Genomic DNA, 23,038 nt, shown 5'->3' with positions numbered 1-23,038 from the left:
TTACGGTTTCAAAAGCCTGCCTGGAACGCAGCATTAGCCAAAACGACCGGATCGCTTACTTCTGCTTTAATTTAGTTACAAACCGGAAATGTATAGCAATAATGACCATACATTCAGAGATGTTTGGTGAATGATCTTGTCACAATGGCCATAATTGTGGTTTGCATGGGATACAAGGTCTGTCATTGTTTTCCTTTATTGTTAATTTGACTGTTTTTTATTTTTTTGGTTTTTATTTTAATCTTATTTTACTCAACCTTTGTTGTGCTGTCATAATTGTAAATTTATTCTTGCTGTTGTAGCGAATGTGGGCTGGAAAGGCTGAAATGTTGTTATTGTTGTTGTTACAACTTGAAATAAAACTTTGAAAAAAAAAAAGAAAAAGCACACAAACTTTTTCACTACCCCATCTGTTGTGCAATACTGGTCTAATATTGTTAATGGACTGAACTGGATCCATATATGGAACCTTCCATACAAATACCTAATTACAAATAAAGTGAGAGAAGTGTCTTACAAACTAATCCATAGAGATTACCCTGCCAAACATTATTTGTTAAAATTTAAGAAGGATTTGTGAATTGTTCTCTTTTGCAGGCAGCAAAGACAGGAGCAGCTCCTGGATGGGGAGCGTGGCTCTGACTTGGCTCCTGATCAGTGGAAAAGCAAAGTGGATCTTTGGAGGCACCAGAGTTGAACCAGTTTGGTGGAAAAGAGGTATGTGTGAGTCTGAGCCTGAAACTGTGATGCACCTGTTTTGGAACTGTAACTCCACCGCCATCTACTGGAAAGAAGTACTGCGTTACATCACATTGAAGATTGACTCAGAATTTTCTTTAGATTGGAACAGTGTAACGTTTTGGTGTCCACGATGTCAAAAGTAAAAAACAGAAAGAACTGTATGTCATAAACTTGATAATAATATTACAATAATATAATATAGGCTATACAAAGTGTGTTTATAAATGGCAGAGGGATGGCTACTCACTGTACCTTGTACACGTTTAGAAAAAACATGAATATATCAACCTGTTTTACAAAAGCTTAGTATTGAATAGAATAGAATAGAATAGAATACATTTTATTGTCCCCTAGGGAAATTTGTTGTGGATTCGAGTGCATGGTGTCAACTTAAGCATGCCAAATATCAAGCTACGTTTATATGGCACTGGGCCTCGTGCAATTTTTTTTTATATAGTATGGGTCCCTGCTCCATGTCTCCATCAGTTTGGGGGTCCCGGGCCTGAAAAACGTTGCTAACGCCTGAGTTAGTAGTTACAAAGTGGCTTCAGGGTCTGAGAGTTGTTCCCGTTGTATAATGAAAAAAAAAATCATATTTTTCAGAGGTATTTCCTCTTTCATTGATGTAAGATCATAAATTCAGTGTGTGGTATTTGCATAATTGTGCTCATTTGTGACCACATCTTCACACTACTAGATTGGGCGTGTGTGAACGTGTGAATCTGTTCTGCACCACATGCTCTGCAGAAACTTCTTTATTTGTGATTTGTAAAAACAAATTTTGTGCTCCTGCAACAAATGATAGGAAATACAGAAAAAAATACTTTTATCTCAAGTTAGTTGATTTTACATGCATTTTTGCACATATAATTTAAGCATTGACAATAGCTGTTGTTGTTGATGGTGGTGGTTAGGGTTAGGGTTGGGGTTTGGGGGGGGGGTCATATCAAATTCCACTCCAGGCCCCATAAATCCTTGGGCCGCCTCTGGTCTATAACTGGAGAGATTATTAAAATCTACAGGTGCATACAACTCCTGCAGGATTTGGTTTTTCTCTGTGACCTCAAATTTACTAAGTTTATGGTCTTATTTTTATTTATTTATTTATTTTTACAGCTTTATTGACAACAACAACACAGGAATAAACAAAGATAAGTGTTTAAAACATTATATTATAAACATATAATAATAAACACGCCAGGGGGTTGAAGTATAACAAAGAAGACAAAGAAAGAAGAAAATAAATACCTTTATAAATTAATATTTTTTAGAGATTTTAAGATGTGTTTTTTTATTTTCACAATCAGATATAAAATAAATGTATTGTTTAACATACAAAAGTTCCAGAAAATTTGACTTCTTGCCTGAAAATTTAGATGTGTAGCCTATGTTTAAAGTTCACGGTCACGGTTGCTCAGCTGTTTCCTCCACCTGACATCATCTACATCTGTCTCAAGCATGCACTCATGGGCTGAAGTCTGCAGCTCACAGCTGAGCCGACTGACAGTAGCTACAGGAAATAATGATTCAGTTGTTGTTGCCACTAGATATGATGGACGCGTGCGTGTGTGTGTGTGTGTGTGTTTGTCTCTAAACATATCCCAGGATTAAACAGCGAAACTTGGCAGAGCGGTGGCGGTGGTGTAACTTTACACCCACCACCACCAATGCGCCCTATAACTCGTGCGCGCAGTTATTGACACCTGCGGGTGGTTGTAATGGTGGTGCATGGGCAGGGGCTGCTGGTCCTGAGGGGGCGGAGGGAGGGACAGACACTGACATATGATGAAGAAGAGAAAAAAAGAGAGGTGGAAGTGAAAGTGGGACCGTTAGAAAGCGCAGACAGACTGCAGGCTGTGTGTGTGTCACTCTAACCCGCGGGTTTATAGAGATGGACAAGTTCAAGACGGTGCTGAACATCGCCAACAAGCAGAGCAACCTGGGCTTCGGGCTGGTGGCGCTGCTGACGGCCGGAGGGGAGCAGGTGTTCTCCTCCGCGGTCTTCAAGTGCCCCTGCAATGAGCTCAACTTCCTCTACGGGCTGGTGTTCCTGCTGGTGCCGGCCCTGGCTCTGCTGCTGCTGGGCTACATCCTCAACAAGAGGACGTGGAAGCTGCTGACGGGTTTGTGCCGCCGCGGGGGCAAGGGCAACAATGAGCTGTGCCGCTGCAAGACGCTGAGCGCGGCCGTGGTGATCCTCTTCCAGATCGGCACCGTGGCTCTGGTGGCGCCTTCCACCTGGATCGCCGTGGCGCTGCTCAACGGGGAGTACTACCAGTGTCTGGCCACCGGCACCAACATCAGCTTCACCGTGGGTCTGTGTGAGGACACCAAGTCCAAAGCCCCGTGTGAGATCCAGCTGCACCGGCTGCCCTGTGGGAAAGCGGCCGGTGTGCTGCCGGCGGACAAGGACGATGTGCTGCTCGGCCTCAGAGCGCAGTCCCAGGTCAGTGCTGCTGGTCACACACCTGTTGGGTCCAAACTGTTGGCCTATATACGTAGGGGAGACCGGGGATGTCTGTAACATGGGTCCTATTTCCTAACTATTTCTCCAATCAGGAAAAAAGTTTCATCTGATTGACTTTGTATATGCTCAGTTTAGTCCTATTTGCATATCTGAAGAAGTTGCACCATGTGGCAGACACAGACTAACTTTAAAGTACCCCCCCTCCTCCCATTTAGCACACACAAATTATGATAAAAAGTAATTTAAGTGTTGAATGAAAAGCTTTCAATATCGAGTTTTTAATACAATACAACCTAGGCTATTTATAATGTTACATCTCACCCCAGGTTGTGTTACAACTAGCCCAAATGTATTTCCTGTTTTTGTTTGCAGGGATAACAGTCTTGCCATATAGTAGAGACATGTTTTTCTCACATTTTGGATAGGCTACACCAACTTAAAAGAGATCCAAGATACAATGACAAAAATGTTACAACCATCCCGGTCTCCCCTACCTTAAGAGTTAAAATAAGACAAGACAAGACAGAGTAAGATAAGATGATACCACCAGGACTTGTGAGATCCAGCTGCACTAGCTACCCTGTGGGAAAGCTGCCGGTGTGCTGCCGGCAGATAAGGACGATATGCTGCTCGGCCTCAGAGCGCAGTCCCAGGTCAGTGCTGCTGGTCAAACACCTGTTGGCCTGAATATGTAGGGAAGACTAGAGCTAGAGATAGAGCTATAAGATCTGTCTCAAGTGGAGATTGTAATATTCCTAAGCGTAGCTCTGCCTTTGCTCAATCTGCCTTTTCTTTTAAATCTGTCAAATCATGAAACAATCTTCCAACTAATCTGAAACTCTGTACATACTTCAATGTTTTTTTCCCGGGAAGTCAAACAATGGATCCTAAGAAATCAGTCATGTGAGCATTAATCATGAGGCTAAATTATTTTTAACCTTGGCAAAGTGTGAAGTATTTTAATTACTGTAGGCCTATGTTTCTTTCTGATATGAAAAGTGTTTGTGATGTGTGAGAGGGTGTATTATGCACATGTGTATGGATGTTTAGAACGCTATGTAGGATAAATGGATAATTCTTACCTTTCTATTGTTCTTATTCACCTGCCCAGGGACTAGGGATGGAAAGTATAAGCTAAATCCGGTACAAGGCATCTCTTCTCATTTCGAGACTAATGTTATTTTGTACATTGTCCCTGATACAAATAAACTTATTAAACTAAACTAAACTAGGGGAGACCGGGGATGTTTTTAACATGGGTCAGTGGTGACACTTCCACTTTCTCCAATCAGGAACAAGTTCATCTGAGTGATTTTGTAGGCTATATGCTCAGTTTAGTTCTATTTCCATATAGGCTATGTGAAGACAGTGATAGTTTCAGAAGGAAAAAACAAATTTTGAACTATTTTCCCCCCTCCAATTATTTTTGTGATAGCACACACACACAAATTACGATTAAAAAGTAATTTAAGTGTTGAATAAAAAGCTTTTTGTCATAATAGTAGTAGTAGCCTAGTAGTAGTAGGCTAGTTAATTTATTTCAAACCAACATAACTGTTATCTCTGCATCAAAAACAGGAAATACATGGTTTATGTATTTCCTGTTTTTGATGCAGAGATAGCAGTTATGCCATTTGATAGCAGAGACATGTAACTCGTTTTTCTCACATTTTGGATGCACCGACTTAAAATAGATCCAAGATACAGACATGAATGTCAAAAATGTTACAGCCATCCCCGGTCTCCCCTACCTTAAGTTCACATAAAGTGTTAAAGTCCTGAGTTAAAATAAGACAAGACAAGATAAGATAAGATATGATAAGATAAGATAAGATAAGATAAGATAAGAAGTAGTAGTAAACAGTAAACTTACTATTATTAGACTCCTAAAAGAAAGCAGACAAACACACATAAAATTTAAGAATAATAAAAAAGACAATCATTGTGTTTCCACATAGCTGATAGCTGGAATCCCGAGCACTGCACCATCTTGGTTTTCCTTGCAAAATAGCCTACGCAAACTCATTATAGGCAACCTGAAGAAGATAAGATAGAGACAAAAACACCAAAAGTTACTATCTTTTGTAACTTTTTAGCCTATATTATAGCCTAGTAAAGCAATGTGTAGGCCTATAGGAAACTATGTGAATCAGTGTGTGTTTATGTGTTCATTATCCTATGACTCACAAAAGGCTTCATGAACCAGATATTTACTATAGCTCCTCCAGTTCTCAGCGTTAGGACATGTAAAAACAGATCTGTCGTGTGAAGAGCAGGAAGTTTCGTCTCAGTGTGCAACAACAGCTCATGCAAAAGGGTTAGATCTGCTCCAACTCCAGCGAAACAGAGAACTGTGAAGTCTCCTTCATTCATTTAGTTGCTTTGTCCAGTTTCTGTTTGACTTCAGCCGTTGTTTCAGATCCCGGTCAGGCAAGTTCACAGTCCACATGTGAACTCCAAGGTTCCTCTTTATACTGATATTGCCTAATTTTGCCAAACAATGCCCAGGAACGGCCCAAGTCTCCATGGGGCCCTGAGTATTGATTATTCACACACCTCTTTACATTCTTATAATCTGTCATTACGAATCATCAACCCAGCCTGGCATGTAGCCGATGTCATCTGGCCCTCTGCGTTGTGTTTTCTCGGTATGGACTGCCCCAGGTGGGGTTTGAACCCTGGTCTCTTGCACGGCAGGTGACGATGCAAACCGTTTTGCCAAGAGCTCAATGAGCGCTTGGCAGCCAGGTTTGCACGTTTTTTATGGGTGAGTGAGTGCACCTCTGTTACACATGTGTTTCATAAGTTTGAAACTGTTAATTGCTCTTTGGGGCCCCTACTGGTCACGGGGCCCCAAAGAGCCTCTGTTGCTCACCCTGAGGTTTCTCAGATTTTTCCCAGTTAAAAGGGTTTTCTATGGCCTGACAAGCCAGACTATATCATTAACATGTCTAGTCTGGCAACGACCGGTAGACCTCGGCTCAATCAGGGGGCGGGATGAAGGCTGTCTTTCAAACTGCCTCTGCACCAATAGGGTAGCGCTACGACCAATCAGAGCAAAGAGCAGGATGACGTTAGTCTGACAAGCCAATTAAAATGTATGTCGTCATCGCGTTAAGCCCGCCCAACGACTCTCTAAACAGATAGAACGCTGTGATTGGTGAACACAAACGGTGTTCGAGACTCAAAAAGTTCCTATGGCTCGTTTCTAGACCCACCTACGGAGCAAATATATTTGCTGCCGCTAGGGTGCGTCTGAATTTCTAGGCTAGGTTTTCTATGGAGTTTTTCCTCAGTCGATGTGAGGGTCTAAGGGCGGAGGATGTTGTTGTGATGCCATGTAAAGCCCTTTCAGACAAACTGTTTGTAAAAATGGGCTATAGAGTGCCGAAGCGGAAGCAGGAAGTAACGGCCCCATGGGTCCTCAACTCGGAAAAAGTCTCCATGTAAATGAACGGGAGTCAAAGTTTTATTTTGTGATCCGATTGAATTGTGCCATGAGAAAAAAATATGTCCTCTATCTGTTTAAAACATCACGTTTCATGCCGAGAAATCAGCAGTTTGTTATAAAACTATTGTAAAATAAAATTCCGAAGAGTCCGTAACCAGAAAGACTACAAGTCGCGTAGGTGACGTCACACACCAAATGCCGCCCTTTCCCGTGTCAGTTGGTGACGTATTTTTTGTGGGACACCAGATCTGTAGTCCGTAGAGCAGCGTTCATGTAGCCGATGTCATATCTGGCCCTCTGTGTTGTGTTTCTCACGGCCTGCCCTAGGTGGGGTTCGATCCCACGACCTCCCGCACCAGAGGCGACGATGCTAACCTCTTCGCCAAGAGGTTGACAACCACTTGGCGGGTTGGTTAGCACATCTTTTATGGGTGGAGTGAGTGCACATCCGTTACATTCACACAAAATACATTCTTCCGTTGCCGTTTTACGATAAACTGCTGATTTCTCGACATGAAACGTCGTGTTTTAAACAGGTAGAGGACATATTTTTTTCTCATGACACAATTCAATCAGATCACGAAATAAAACTTTGACTCCCATTCATTTACATGGAGACCTCTTCCGAGTTGAGGACCCATGGGGCCGTTACTTCCTGCTTCCGCTTCGGCACTCTATACAAATAAATTTGCCTTGCCTTGCCGCCTCTCTAACGTCTCTCTTAACGTCACCACGATAGATCCTGGGCTGGCTGCTCATCACCTCCATCATGCTGTCCAACCTGCTGCTGACCTGTCTGGCCCGCTGCACCTCGCCCATCAGCTACCTGCAGCTCAAGTTCTGGAGGGTGTACGCTCAGGAGGAGAACGACCTGATCAACTCGTACACCACCAAACACGCCAAGCAGCTGGCCGAGAGGAACCTCAAGAGCTTCTTCGGCCAGACGCCCCCCGAGCCTCTCCCCACGCCGTCCAACAAGGACTGGGAGAAGATCTCGTCCCTCTACAAGTTCAGCACCAAAGACCACTACTACAGCACGCTGCACCGCTACGTGGAGAGCTGCAAGGACACGGAGAGCGGCGGGATGATGAGGATGGGCTCGGTCGTATCAGACGGGCCCGAGGCCACTCCGGCTGTTCTGGCTTTTATAGACGATGCCAGGATCGCCCAGTGACATTTGAGACGTTATAAAACTTTGTGCGGACTGCGGACAGAGCCTCGCCTCAGGAATCTCCTTGTATTTTTGCTCTTAAACAAGGAGACAAGTATTAGTTCGAGTGTGATGCACTTAAACCTCTTATTTTAGTTGTGTCTGAGCAGGCACCAACAGGAAATGCACTTATCTCCATATACTGGCTGTAAGAGCCAACCACTTCCTGTGTGGTTGACAGCACTCACTCACTCACACACACTTGCACCAGCATATGAGCATCATCTGTTTCCTTTGAATGATTTGATTTGACTGTTTTTGTTGATGTTTTTTTTGAATGAGCTCAAATAAACACGACCTGACTTTGACTGATAACAGATAACAATGATATTATGTTTCAAATTTGCATGATTCGATTTGTGGGAATTCAAACGGCGAAACCACTAAGAGGATTTGAGCACTTCTCCAAACCACTTCTGCTGCTGCTGCTGCTCTTGTGCCTGCTCACCCTCATTCTGCATGGTTCATGGTTTATGGTGTGTTTTTATTTCCCTTTTTGCACGTTCTGTGTGCGATGCAAAGAAGTTGTGAATATTGGGAAACAAATGGGCTTGTTAAACATCTAATATCTGACGCTGTGGTTTGTTTGGAGAGAAGTATAGGGTCCAGAGACACACAGTTACAGAGATAAAGAGATAGAGAGATAAAGACTCTTATGGAAAAATAAAAATTAACAGCTTTCATTGAGGTATTTCATTATAAAACATTAAAAAACAGACAAAAAGAGCAGCACAAACTGCCCTCTTCCACCCAGCTGCACTTTTTACATGCACTAGTCTGTTTTTTAATGTTTATAAATGATATATACATCTCAATAAAGGCTTTTTATTTATTTATTTTTTCCAGAGGAGTGCCTTGGACTTTTCTCTTTATTGTGTCTTCAACCAAAGAGCGGCCTCATCATCACATGTCTGGACCAGCTATACTCTCTCCAAACAAAACCACAGTGTTTCGATATTAGATGTTTAACAAGCCCATTTGTTTCCTCACAACTTATTTGCACTAAACACAGAGCAAAATGGGATATAAGCACACACCATAAACCATGAATCATGCAGAATGGAGGTCGTTCAATCAGAACAGAAGCAGCAGCAGCAGCAAAAGAGGAGATCGATGGTTTTTATGGCTTTTTCTCTCTGACACTGTGTGGTTTGTTTTTTGTATGTTTGTTTGTTGTGTCACGCTGTAACCGTGCAAACCATGAGGGAAGCATCATGTGAAGAGGGATGTAACCGTGCAGAGAGAGAGGAGAAAAGGGGGAAGTAAGTAACTTCAGCTTCACTGTAAATGTGATTGTTTCCACTCAGCAGCAGCAGCAGCAGGAGGGACTTCCCTCTGGAGAAAAGCGAAAGAGTGAGTGAATGAGGAGGCGTCGCTCTGCCTGAAGGAGGAGTCTGACTGGAGAGACAGTCAGACAGTGACAGGGAGGAGCTCAAACAGGCTCGGCAGCTCTGTTTGTCTTCAGCAGTGGGAAGAAGAAGGGAGTGACTCGCCGGCTGCACACACACACACACACAACACAACACACTCTCAGCTTTTTTCTTTTTGTTGTTGTGGTTTTGTTTCTTCTCCGCCGACACCATGGATAACTTCCAGACCGTCCTGCGTTTCTTCATGAACCAGAAGGCCACCATCGGCTACAGCTTCATGGCTCTGCTGACCATCGGCGGGGAGCGAGTCTTCTCCATGGTCTCCTTCCAGTGCCCCTGCAACCACAGCCAGAACTTCCCGTACGGCCTGACGTTCCTGCTGGGCCCGGCCATGGTGCTGCTGGTGCTCGGCCTGTTCTTCAGCACCAGGATGTGGCGGCTCTACACCGGCTGCTGCCTCGATCCCATGAAGCTCTGCCCGCGGGGGAACTGCGTCGGCTGCCTCAAAGTCTTCATGAACATCTTCTCGGGGGCCTGCGTGGCGCCCATCATGTGGCTCTCCGTGGCGCTGCTCAACGGGACCTTCTACGAGTGCGCCGTCAGCGGCCTGGACGACAACGTGGTGGTGGATCTGTTCTGCAAAAACAAAACCCTGAAGTGCAGGGAGGAGCTCGCCCGGGTGCCCTGCGACCGGTCCAAACTGTCCAGCGAGGAGCGGATGGAGCTGCTGCTGATGCTCCGAGCTCAGTCACAGGTGAGACACACAACACACACACAGACACACAGACACACACATAATGATGATTTTCATTTTTCATTTTTCATTTATTTAGATCTCCATTAGCTTTGGCAAAGGCCATCGCTATTCTTCCTGGAGTCTATACCTTCACAGATTAACTCTCCATTGCAGTAGATAATTACAGAAACACATCACAAAACCACAACAACTCACAATGATCTACAAGACAAAACAAGACAAAACGTAGGCTATTACTGGACCTAATTCATTTCCACAGTGTAGCTAAATTTACCATAGTTGTGAAATAATCAGATGTTCAAAAACATACGTTCCTCATAATGACATTAACTTACAGAAACAGTACCCAATTCACAAGCAGACTTAAGACTCATGATGTCATGATAATTGTCTCATCCTGTTGGACTAATGATGAGCACACACACACACACACACTCACACATAAACACACGCACACATGTCAGGATATGAAGCTCAAACAATGAGGGTGTCCACCAGGCAGGGAGGATCTGATGACAGGGATTATATAGGCTACAGCTGCATTGTGGGAAATGTAGGATCTATGTGTGTTTTTGCGGAGTTTCTGCAGAGAACGCGTCCAGACATGACGACCTCTAATCCAGGTTGGATTAGACCTTTTATTGAGATGCAGCAGTAGATTTCCAGGTGGCGTGAACATGTATATTATTGTATTCATACGGTATTTTAGTTTTATTATCTATGTATCTATCTATCTTTAAATCTGTCCTAATGTAAAGAACTTGAAATGAAGTTTTCTCTGAACTAGTGATCCATTGACCCAGATTCAATATGTTAAGTGGACTTTGAGTTTATTGTGTCTTTGAGTTGTCCACTTCCTGTAGTGAGTAGATTTATGCCTTTGATTGTATGGCACCATCAACCTACAAGCATCTTTTTCATTGCAAGAGGTGTGAAAAGTGTTTGAGTTTTATCAGTTTTATTGAAGAAATAAAAAATAAAAGCATTTAAAAAACAAACGAATAAAAAAAAACAATAAACCAAAATCCTCTCATATACGCATATAATCAACACATGTTAATAATCATTATCTCAAAAAGGGGTAAAAAGAAGTGGTGAGGGTGTGAAAAGTACTAGGTGTGAAAAGTGGAATAGTATATTATCAATTATCAGAATATGCACAAATAAGAAAAGATTTTGCATGTATTAAAACAATATCCAAACATAAAGCAGTTCAAAGTAAAGTATAAAGAGCATGTCTTTATAAGATAAGGGATGAGATATAGGTGTGAAAAGACACTATACTGTAGGTGATACAGGGTGCTGCTATTATTGTTGACGTCTCATTTTTTGTTCTTTTAGGTCTCATTGTGACTATAAGTGTGTGTATTATATGTGTGTTATATGTATTATATTTTATCTATATTACTATTTCATAATTTATTATAGTATTGAATTAACATAGGGAGAAGAGGTGGGATTCAATAAGCTTCGGCTTCTTCCCACTCCTTTTGAACATAAATAAGTGTTACGTTTAATTGTTGTTGCCTTATATCTATTGTTTGTTTCTATATTGTTCTTCTTTTATTCTGTGTTAAAATAAACTTTCATTCATTCATTCATTCATTCATTCATTCATTCATTCATTCATTCATTCATCTGTGTATTATCTCAGATCCTGGGCTGGTGTATCATCATCATCTCGGCCGTCGTCGGCCTCCTGGGAACCTGCTGCAGGAACTGCCGCTCCAAGGTCAGCTACCTGCAGCTCACCTTCTGGAAACGCTACGTGGAGAAGGAGAAGGAGCGCTTCGACGTCTTCGCCGCGGACTACGCCACCAAGCTGGCCGAGAGGAACCTGCAGAGCTTCTTCGAGAACAAGGACCCGGCGCCGTTCCCCTTCCCCAACCACAAGGCGTGGGAGGAGATCTCTGCGTACTACAGCTTCTCCCGGAGCGAGCAGTACTACAGCACGCTGCAGCGCTACGTGGAGAGGGTGGACAGGGACTTCACGCCGGAGAAGAGGCCGGTCATGGAGTTTGAGCATGGGATAGAGATGACCTAAGAGGACGAAGGGCGGGGGCTGCGGGGCTGCTCGCCATTTAACTGGTGAATGCAGCACAAGCAAACCATTAGTAAGGGCTTTGGCATGTGCATGACTGACTGACTGAGGAGAAGCTGTCTGAGGCCGCCTCCTCTGTGACAAAGCTGCCCTCAGTATATTCTCCCACTGCAACGGTACGGCAGTCACCTTTTGGCAAATCCTCCTCTCACCATAATCCCTATAGTCATAGCAGTAGGTTCGTTACCTTTAATTATCGGTGCATGTTGTTTTGAGATCGGCGGGGCGGAGACGTGAGCTGCTCAGTGAACAGTGTACAGTAAGTGAACAGTACTTTCGCCTTTCCTTCAAAACTCATCAAATACACAATCCAACAACTCCAAAACGCTCTGGTGGACGAGTTGTGACCTGCACATTCACCACGCTATGAGATAATCATGTATAATTATGTAACATTACGACATATGAAGCAAATACTCTGAACTACTTTCGCTTTTGAAACCCCTCCGCCCAGCAGCCGGCTGCATTTGCCTCTAAAACAACTCTGTCTCATAATGTCACATTAATATTTCATAGCGTGGTGAATGTTCAGGTCACAACTTGTTCACCAGAGCGTTTTGGAGTTGTTGGATTGTGTATTTGATGAGTTTGATGAGGAAAGAATGATTAAAGGTTATGAACCTACTGCTATGACTATAGAGATTATGGTGATAAGAAGATTTGCCAAAATGTTGAACTATCCCTTTAAGCACATTATGATGAGACAATACAGGACATAACCACTGTTTTTATACTAATGCTCTCTACCTCGGTAACAACACCGGTGCTTTGTCCGTCCTCTATTAATAACGTGGTGTATTAATATATATTTTTAATGTTATTCTGCTTTGGATTTGCACGAAAAAACTTTCCAGGAACTTGAAGAAAGTGTGAAGTCAGGGTGGAGACGATGAGGTCGTGTCCTCAGGGTTATTTCCTAATCAGATCTTTTTTATTTTTTATGTGGAAGCAAATCTTTACAACAAACATTATTATGTCAAGGTACTTTACAGTGGTTTCTTTGGGGTTGGGGTGTGTGTGTGTGGTTAAAGACCATTAAAAACCACAAGTGGTCAGTTACATGAGCTCTGAATCAGAGAGCTGCAGTGGAGTGGTTCAGACAGGTAATCAATATCAATACAGTATCAATACTTGCATCAATTACATCACTAATATGAACTGACATACTCACACAAATCAACCTATAAGTCCAGTCTTCAGTGTTATGGTTCAGTTCCTCTTCTTTTCATGATGCACAACTTAGCAAAATCAATACATACTGTATCATGTAAGACGCACCTTTATTTTGAAATTCCCCCTGGCCGATGAGCATCTGCTGCAGTTTTATATTTCATTTTGCAGAGTCATGTGTGTGCAGCTAATTTTAAATCCTACAAATATTTTGTCTGAGACTCCAGATACAGGATTAAAGTTTACACTATTAGCTGCTTTAATACAAACAGATAGGAATGTAATGCTCTTTCAGTTTCCTTTTTATAGAAAGTGAAAGCTGTGAAGCTCAGTAAATCAGAGTGTGGCACTTTATAGTGAACCTGTGGAGGAAGATTTTTACTTTTTAATGTTTACAGATCCAACCCTGACCCCCTGATACACCCCACAACTTCACATACATCCACTCTACAACTTATATCAAACCTAAAAACAACAACAGGAAGCATAAAAGTATAATAAAATATTATAAGTTGATTTTTTTTTACCCTCTGTTTTGGTGAATCTGACCTCAGTCTCCTGCCATGATCCTGGTTTCATTTTCTCTCAAAGCTTGAAAATGTGTATGAAATGCAATCAGTAAACTATAATACTGCAACATGTGTTGTCTTGTGTCTGTGGGAGAAAATAACTAAGTTTATATCATAAAAAGTGCCAGTGTCAACATGTCTCTACTGTACATGATGGTTTATCATGTTGTCTGATAGTGCAGGAAGTGTTTTATCCTCTGTTGACAGTGTGCTACGTATAATTACCTGAATTCCTGCAGGTGAGCAGCAGTCTGTCCACATTCCTCCTCCCTGTCAGGTGAAGACACGTGAGCAAGATGTCCAGACTTGTAATCGTGCATGAAGTGGGAGGGATGAGGAGGGATGAGGAGGGATGATGAGGGATGAGGAAACCAACAGGGAAGGAGGAACAAGTTATGAGGAGCAGATTAAAGAACAGGCCACAGCAGCTTTTATCATCAGGAAACATCCAACGGACGACGATGGAGTAAGTCCTGAGTCTCCAGATGTCAGATGTCGGTGGGACGTGTTAAACAGACATCATGTATTACGACAAATATGTGTATAAAGACAGTCGTCTCTCCTCCAGTAACAACACCTGACTGATTAGATCATCCTGAGACCGAGAAGCTAATCAATAGTCATTATGAAGTTAAAGAATAATATATAAATAAATTGGTCTTTTTTTTTATTATCAAAAACTAATATTGATTAACTAAAATAAGGTTGTTCTAAAGCTTTGCTGATAACATTTGAAAATAAAACCACTGCAAATATTTAAAAAATTCTAACTCAACAAGTAATCAATCTGCAAAAAACATATTTATACTTTTATATTTTGTGCATTATTGACTAAAAGTTGTATGTGATTGTTTTGTCTGTATCAGTGATTTCTGTGTCCTGTGTGAGGCTTAGTTTTTAATAAATTTGTTAATAATAAAAACAAAATCTGACAAAAACTGGTTTCCATTTTCTTTTTTCACCGCCTGCAAGTGTATTATATGTACACATTGAATTATATGAAATGTATAGATATATATATAATTATTTAAATCTATATATGATTAGCTCTTACAAATATACAATATCATATATTATGTTTACTGTATGCTTGTATGTAGCCTATGTACAGTATGGCCCCTCCACCAATGATCCTGATCCACCCAGCTGCCCCTTCACCATCGGTCCTGCTCCATCCAGAGGTCCTGCTCCATCTGGCGGCCCCGCTCCATCCGGAGGTCCTGCTCCATCCGGAGGTCCTGCTCCATCCGGCGGCCCTGCTTCATCCGGCGGCCCTGCTCCATCCGGAGGTCCTGCTCCATCCGGAGGTCTTGCTCCATCTGGCGGCCCCGCTCCATCCGGAGGTCCCGCTCCATCCGGCGGCCCTGCTCCACCTGGTGGTCCTGCTCCACCTGGCGGTCCTGCTCCACCTGGCGGCCCTGCTCCACCTGGCGGCCCTGCTCCATCCAGAGGTCCTGCTCCACCTGGCGGCCCTGCTCCACCTGGTGGCCCTGCTCCACCTGGTGGCCCTGCTCCATCCGGCGGCCCTGCTCCATCCAGAGGGCCTGCTCCACCTGGCGGCCCTGCTCCATCCGGCAGCCCTGCTCCATCCGGTGGCCATGCTCCATCTGGCGACCCTGCTCCACCCGGCGGCCCTGCTCCAGCTTTCTTCCTTTTTTGTGTCATTGTCGTGTGAGCTACTGGACTAATTTGAATTTCCCTCCTAGGGATGAATAAAGTATTCTCTACTCTACTCCATGTATCCTAACATATTTCAAAATAAATAAATAAGAAATTAATGTATATTAATGTAAACAAATACAGAGTCTTCAAGTATATATTATTTCATTAATTACATATAGACATCAATGTACATTTTACACATTTTCATGTTGGTTATATGCTATTTATGTAGCTACAGTGTCTCTCTGTGTGTGTGTAGTGGACGATGACAACCTGAGGGGGGCAGTAATCTGACGTAATCTGTGCGTCAACTGCCGGAAAAAGCGCGTCGAAGAAAACGAAGCAGAATCAGCAGCAGCAGCAGCAGCGGCGTAGCGTGTGTGCGTGTTAGCCTCATAGCCTAGCTTAGCTTAGCTCAGCTCAGCGGGATGATCAGTCTAACTTCCAGATAACCTGCAGCCTCACCCCGGTCAACACCATGACGGACTACGCCGAAGAGCAGAGGAACGAGCTGGAGGCGATAGAGGCGATTTACCCGGACTCGTACACAGGTCAGCGAGCTAACGGACAGCTAACAGGCTAACAGGCTAACAGGCTAACGGACAGCTAACGGGCAACCATAGATACTAACGGACAGCTAACGGACAGCTAACCGGCTAACGGGCAACCACAGATACTGACGGGCAGCTAACCGGCAGCTAACTAACTCAGCAGCTGTAACTTAGTCCAACTAAACGTAATGATAAACTAGACCACATGACACGGACTGCTCCATTAACCCGGGGGCTGATCTGTGTTTTGATACATGCATGTCAATATAAATATGTATATAAGTACATATATGAAGTAGTAGTGTAGTGTGTGAGTGTAGTGGTATGTGAAGTGTGGTCAGATGTGAAGCTGCCACTGGTCTGAGAGCTCAGTCAGTCTAACCTGCTGCTAAAATTTGAGACAGTGCAAGACAAGACACATTTTTCATCTACCTGTGCATATGCCACCAGTAAATTTGGCTCAAAGGCGGCTCAAAGACTCTGGTATCTGTCATTGCAAGTGTCAGCAGGCCAATCAATGTGTGTGAGGATCATGAATGAAAAGGAAATGTGAACATCTGCTATCACACTCCTATAGTATCAGGACAGAATTAGGGAAGACTGCCTTTCAAGTCTCTGCCCCTCAAAAGTGGAATAACTTACAAAACTGTCTGAAACTTGATCAAAAAAAGCTAACTTAGTCAAATGTTCTGCAGTCTGTATGTATGTAGTTGTGGATTTAGATTGTATTTGTATATTTGTGTTGTTTTGTAATCAGGGTGTCGCTCTCAATTGACCTTCCCTGAATAAATGAAATTAAATCTGCCAGATGATTTAGTGTGGCCCCTAAATTGTCTGCTGGAGCTCCTGAAATGTTAAGTCAGGGGGCGACTGTGCTCCTCCTGGTAAATAACGTTAGTCTGGACTGAGCCTTGACTAACTTACTCTCTTGTGTGTTTTTTCAGTGCTTTCAGATGAACCCACAAGCTTCACCATCAATGTCGCATCAGATGCAGGAGAAGATGGAGAAAGTGAGTAGCACACCGACTGTCGACACTCGACACACACAGAGTTATGAAGTGTCATGGTGACAATAACTGGAATAATCTCCTTTGTTCAGTTAGGTCTAAAAACCATTTTTTCCATCTCTTTAAATCCTCACTGTTTATTTACTACCAATAGGGATGTCACGGCTAATTGTTTTCACAATTAATCGCGGTATTAAAACGCCACAATTAATTAAACGTAAAGATTTCTAAATACCGTCACTTCCCGAAAAGGATTATGTCAGAACCATATCGAGGATTTAGTTCATCTAAACCTCCTGTTCTTGTTAATGTACTGTATTTATTGTGCGTTAGGACGAATGGAGCATTGTATATTGGGCATCTCTATATTGTATCATGTTTTGTGTTCACTTTCTATTATGATCTTGTACTATCGATGACTGAAATCAACTCTTTGTTTTTGTATTTTTTCCTCTCTGCAGCTGTGGAAACGACACTCAAATTCACATATGTAGAGAAATATCCAGACGAGCCTCCGCTGTGGGAGATCTTCTCCCAGGAAAACCTGGAGGACCAGGATGTGGAGCAAGTCCTCACGTTACTGCAGCAGCAGGTGTGTGGATCCAATCAGGACACTTCCTGTCTATCGTGCTTTTCATGTCCGAGTCATACAAACTTTATTGATCCCTCTGAGGACGTTAAAGCAACAAGGATGGAAATAAATAACTATTAAAAAGTGTTAATAATAGATACATAAGAACCAAGCTCTAACGTGTGTGTGTGTGTGTGTGCAGGCAGAAGAAAACCTGGGCATGGTGATGATCTTCACTCTGGTCACCGCCGTTCAGGAGAAACTCAACGAAATAGTCGACATGATGAAAACCAGACAAGAAGAAGAGAAGATGCGGAAAGAGAGAGAAGCCGAGGAGGCAGAGAAGGTGAGAGCTGGAAACATATATTGACCATAAATGAATGTAATGTAACTGTATGTTTACCAAAGATAACATGTCTATGTGTGTCTGTGTCCGTGTGTGTGCGTGTGTGTAAAACAGGTGGCTTTCCACGGCACCGTGGTGACCATCGAGAACTTCCTGGCGTGGAAAGCCGGGTTCGATGTGGACATGGCCGAGCTGAGGAGGAAGAGGCAGAAGGAGGAGGAGCAGTCGGGGAAAAACAAACTCACCGGTACATTAACACACACACACACACACACACACACACTGACACACTAACACTCACTAGCTGGGAATCAGATCACATGAATAAAATGAACTGATGAACGTGTTTTCCATGTTTTCCAGGTAAACAGCTGTTTGAGACGGACCACAACCTGGACACGTCAGACATTCAGTTCCTGGAAGACGGTAACGAGAGTTTCTGTCTCTGTTGTTTCTCTTTAGGACAAATAATGAAAATAATTTTAATCTGTTTGGTTTTTATTTAAATGGACAAAAGTATCAACAACACATTTAGTTTTATTACGTCACGAGAACAGATACTTCGGTGCACGCAAAAAATACATTGGGTGTGAGTCTGAGCTCGATGAGGCTGCAGTCCGCTCAAACTGCTTGGTCGACGCCACAAGTCTGAGCTCATGTAAACGTTAAATGTCACGCGTCTTTGTCCGGTCAGTAGTGCGGCATTTGGGCCATGGATCTGTCATCCATAATTTGGACCAGAGTGAAAACAAACTTCTTCTTAAAGAGACCTCGAAGAGTTTTCTTTTGGTCATAAAATACTCTCATGTTAATGTGGATGAATCTACGTTACCAACACTTGTTAACGGGTCAATTTTCAATAAATTGTCTTTATGGTTATTTTGATATGATTATTTAGTTTAGTTATGCCCAGCATTTCCTGGTTTCCCGGACGCTGCCCGGCGGGTCATGGGAATAACGCCGCCGGATCGCCGTTTATGGTCGGAACTACGACGGTATCTGATCGTCTTCGAACCTCCGACTTTCGTTCTTGATCAATGAAAACATTCTTGGCAAATGTTTTCGCTTTCGTCCGCCTTGTGCCGGTCCAAGAATCATGGGAAATGCAGTGTGAAAACACTTCCGCTTTCCGAAACTCCTCGTAGTCACTTTAACATTATGTTGCTGCCAGCCCTTTAAATTCTGTGCAGTTTGAGAAGCTGTTGATTCACAGTGAAGCTAAAATACAAGAAAGTTTGATGTGAAACAGTTTAAAAGAAGTATGCTGAGTGAGTTTAGAAGCACATGGGTTCTGCTCTTATTTTTGGTGTTTTTTTTTTTTCGTGGTACCAAATAAGTATAGAGAATCATGGAAATTCACTGGTATTGATCCATATATAGATAGATAGATATGTACTTTATTAATCTCGAAGGAAATCCAGATGTGGTCAACTACTCACACAGAACCAGTCACACATACCACAACAATAAATACCAGAGATGGGGACTCGAGTCACTGTGACTTGGACTCGAGTCGACTCGAGTCGCTATTTTGATGCGACTTGACTTGACAAAAAATAAAAGACTTGCGACTTGACTCGGACTTGAAGGTTAAAGACTCGGGACTTGACTTGACTTGAGACACGATGACTTGAATGACTTGAATGACCAGCCGCCACCGCTGAATTTTTCCCCGGCACGGCACCAGCTCAGTCAGTGTTTTTTTTTTTCTTTTTTTCCCCCAGACTTTTTATGCACTTATTTTGAAAGGACCGCTGGAGAGAGAGAGGGAGGGGGAGAGAGTGAGAGGGGGGTTTGATACGGAGGGGCCTCCAGGGTCGCTGCAGCGGGCGTGCTACATGGATCTGTTATAATATAATACATCCATGGCGTGCTATCACGCTCGCAGCTCAGTGTTTTTAAACGGAGATTTCATCCGGAGTTTCAGTGACGGTGAGCGGCCTGACGCTGCTTCATTAACGCTGCGTCGCCGCCGCTGTTCAGAGTCGGGACAAACGCACAGTAACCAATAGACCTAACAGTCACCTGTTACCGGCGTTACCATAGCGAGAAGCTAACGTGTCCTTTTTAAAAAATTAAAAAATCTCCTCTCCTTCAGCCTCACGTTCTCACTGCTGCAGAATCTGCAGTGACTACACAGCTGTTTGCCTGTCAGTTAGCATCCAGGAATGTTTCAATGTTACACATTCTTTGACTTTTGAATATAAAATATCAAATTAATATCTAACTACTTGGTATGAGTGCAGGCTGAGAATGGTGTTGTCATGATAGAATATAGATAGATAGATAGATAGATGTAGTAGGAGTTAGTGATAGATAGATAGAAGAGGCTCATTAATGCATTATAAGATAGATAAGACATAAGACATAATAGATGTTCTATTCTATTCTAAGACATAACCTGTGACTTGACTTGACTTGACTTGCCCAAAGAAAAATGACTTGGGACTTACTTGAGACTTGAAGGTTAAGACTTGAGACTTACTTGAGACTTGCACATGTGTGACTTGGTCCCATCTCTGATAAATACAGACGTATAAATAGCTAAAATAAATAACTACTGGTAGAACCAGTTGGCATAGAAACAGAGGTGTTGTAATGACCATAACAACAGTAAAACCCTCGGTACCTTGGACTGCTGAAGTTCTGGTATCGTGGCGAGCCTATTATGGAAACATAAGCAGCTGTTTGCTCCAGATGTTGGCAGCATACTGTAGATAAACCAATGCTCTCTGCTTTCCTTTCTTTTTTCCTTCTGCAGGTGGAAACAGCGTCGAAGTGGACGAGTCGCTGTTCCAGGACATCGAGGACTTGGACCTGGACGAGGACGACCCGGACTTCGACCCGTTGGAGATGGGCAGCGACGAGGACTGAAGCAGCGGAGCAGCCGAGGACCGTCGCTGCTGCTTCTCTCTGGGACGTGATCGTCTGACAGACACACACACACACACCCACCCAGCAGCTGTGTCCATTTATAAAGACTCTTAATACAAACACACACACACACACACACACACATACGCACCATCAGTGTGTGTGTCTCTATGCCTGATGCGTTAAAGCGACCAGACCAACGTGCGACTCGACTCTGGTGCTGTTTGACCTGCAGGACGCCGTCGTCCCAGCGACAGACGCTTCATCCGGCCAGAAGAGGGCAGTGTAACATCAGGTGTGGGAGGAGAATTAAAGGCTTTGTTGGAAATTGTAGTATCAATAATACACCAATAAATAAATCAATAAATAATAAATAAATAAAGTCAGTTAACTACATTTTATTTAGGTTGAAGAAGAACTGACGTTAAAAAATGTTCCATCAATGTTCATAATTAAAAGTTTCATCATGGAGACGGAGTTGTTTTCATTGTTTTATTTACTGATGTTTCAACAGTTTGATTTTGTGTATAACTACATACATATAACCATATATACACACATGTTTAATTGTTTCTCAGATCTTAATCTGCAATAAGATGGCAATTAAAGTTAAATAGTAAGTGTAGTTGTCTGTTTTAAAGTAATTTGAGACTGAACAAGAAGTCAGAAGTCTGAGGTAAAACCAAAGTTATTTATCCAAACATGATTAAACGAAGTAATAAAACACAACAGATTAATAAATAGAAATAACCAACGAACAAATTTATTTAATAAAACTTGAAAATACTGAAGAACAAAACATTCATATAAGAATTCAGGCCTTATAACATTACTATTTATGTGATTTTTAATTAATCTATGTATTAACACCTACAGTGATCTCATCATCACAGGTGTGAACTCAGGGTGCACTGGGGTCTGATCACTCAGACCCTATTCAGAGGCAGAGCTGCAACAATTCACCAATTAATCGACCAATAATTGATTATTAAATTCATTTACAACTATTTTGATAATCGAATAATCGGTTTGAGTAGTTTTTTAAGAAAAAAAAGTCCATATTCTCTAATTTCAGCTTCTTGAATGTGAATATTTCTGGTTTCTTTGTTCCTTTATGACAATAAACTGAGTAACTCTTGTCTGTGGACAAAACAAGACATTTGAGGACATCATCTTGTTTGGGAAACACTGATTGACATTTTTCAACATTTTTTAAAACATTTTATTGACCAAACAACTAATCGATTAATCCTTTAAATAATCGATAGATTAATCGATAATGAAAATAATCGTTAGTTGCAGCTCTATTTAGAGGTGGTCTCTCTCACATATGGCCATATCCTTTGTAAACACCATTTGCACCAATAATATCCAAAGACCGTGTGTTTAACAGCATAAACACAGCACTTTCGTTGTTGTTTAATAGTGGTGGGGCTCAGTCCAAAGTTGATCTCCACCACTTATTCTTGTGGGAGAGTCTAAAACTTTTGTTGAGTTGTTTACACAACTTTTCCAAAAAGCTTCAGAGACAAAACAGAAACTGTATCAGATTGTCACGAGGCTTAAACACTGTTGCCTCTCAGCAAGTTTTGTAAAGTATTTGACCTGTAATTTACAGGGTTTTCTATTTATTGATCTGTTTTGTGTCTGATTACTTCTTTTGTTTCTTAATAATCTTCTCATTTGTTCAAAGTGAAAGTGACATTTAAACACACTGTACAATACACAGATGGACAACAACAGATGGCACATCATAGTGGGCAGATTAAAGGAACCTTATAGTAGGGATAAAATACGATTTATATAAATAAATGAACAGCATGAAGCGTGACTGCATATACAAAGTGCCCAAGCAGGTGTAGATTTCAACAGCCAGAACAATCTGTGCAACTGAATGGCAGTGGGGACAAAGGAAACCATAAATCTCTAAAGCTCCGTACCGACGGCCTGAGGGCAACAACAGTCATGGTTAGTCATAACTTTCTCTGTTTTATTTGCTTTTTTAAGTGTAGTGAGTTTTGCTCGGCTAGTATTTTGGTTTATCTTGGATAATGCCCATGAGGGTTTAGGTAGATAGACTGGTTTAAGACCAGCATGCACCTGTGCAGGCCTGTGGCGTTTTTTTTACCAGAGCAGAACAAGCAGCAGCAAAGACAGTCCCTTCGTTCTTCTTCGTTTTCTGCTTGTTTGA

General features: G+C 42.3%; 3 protein-coding genes across 3 annotated transcripts; all 3 read left to right on the top strand.

Annotated features, from left to right (window-relative positions):
- The first annotated feature begins 2,558 nt into the window (after positions 1-2,558).
- calhm6 (calcium homeostasis modulator family member 6) lies at positions 2,559-8,802 on the top strand. Its single transcript, XM_085802988.1, has 2 exons — positions 2,559-3,187; positions 7,399-8,802. Exons 1-2 carry the CDS (start codon positions 2,633-2,635, stop codon positions 7,831-7,833), a joined length of 990 nt encoding a protein of 329 aa, XP_085659114.1. The 5' UTR covers positions 2,559-2,632; the 3' UTR covers positions 7,834-8,802.
- A 503-nt stretch (positions 8,803-9,305) lies between these two features.
- Positions 9,306-12,262, top strand: LOC146972581 (calcium homeostasis modulator protein 5-like). Its single transcript, XM_085802989.1, has 2 exons — positions 9,306-9,993; positions 11,651-12,262. The coding sequence occupies exons 1-2, from the start codon at positions 9,451-9,453 to the stop codon at positions 12,038-12,040; spliced, it is 933 nt and encodes a 310-aa protein (XP_085659115.1). The 5' UTR covers positions 9,306-9,450; the 3' UTR covers positions 12,041-12,262.
- Positions 12,263-15,803: 3,541 nt separating this feature from the next.
- On the top strand, positions 15,804-21,320 carry rwdd1 (RWD domain containing 1). The gene is made up of 7 exons (XM_085802987.1): positions 15,804-16,049; positions 16,994-17,059; positions 17,518-17,648; positions 17,830-17,973; positions 18,088-18,220; positions 18,337-18,399; positions 20,735-21,320. Exons 1-7 carry the CDS (start codon positions 15,977-15,979, stop codon positions 20,845-20,847), a joined length of 723 nt encoding a protein of 240 aa, XP_085659113.1. The 5' UTR covers positions 15,804-15,976; the 3' UTR covers positions 20,848-21,320.
- The last annotated feature ends 1,718 nt before the right edge of the window (positions 21,321-23,038 follow it).

Source organism: Trachurus japonicus, chromosome 16 (assembly GCF_045865225.1).
Source record: "Trachurus japonicus isolate A0001 chromosome 16, Traja_1.0".
Lineage (NCBI taxonomy): Eukaryota > Metazoa > Chordata > Actinopteri > Carangiformes > Carangidae > Trachurus > Trachurus japonicus.
The sequence above is the reverse complement of the archived record's forward strand: the minus strand, read 5'-3'. Positions and strand labels throughout refer to the sequence as shown.

Bases quoted from the DNA above. Each gene is read 5' to 3' on its own strand.
- calhm6 (XM_085802988.1), top strand. From the start codon at position 2,633: ATGGACAAGTTCAAGACGGTGCTGAACATCGCCAACAAGCAGAGCAAC. The intron at 3,188-7,398 runs GTCAGTGCTGCT...TCACCACGATAG, and splicing joins GCCTCAGAGCGCAGTCCCAG to ATCCTGGGCTGGCTGCTCAT.
- LOC146972581 (XM_085802989.1), top strand. From the start codon at position 9,451: ATGGATAACTTCCAGACCGTCCTGCGTTTCTTCATGAACCAGAAGGCC. The intron at 9,994-11,650 runs GTGAGACACACA...GTATTATCTCAG, and splicing joins TGCTCCGAGCTCAGTCACAG to ATCCTGGGCTGGTGTATCAT.
- rwdd1 (XM_085802987.1), top strand. From the start codon at position 15,977: ATGACGGACTACGCCGAAGAGCAGAGGAACGAGCTGGAGGCGATAGAG. The intron at 18,221-18,336 runs GTACATTAACAC...CATGTTTTCCAG, and splicing joins GGGGAAAAACAAACTCACCG to GTAAACAGCTGTTTGAGACG. The intron at 18,400-20,734 runs GTAACGAGAGTT...TTCCTTCTGCAG, and splicing joins CATTCAGTTCCTGGAAGACG to GTGGAAACAGCGTCGAAGTG.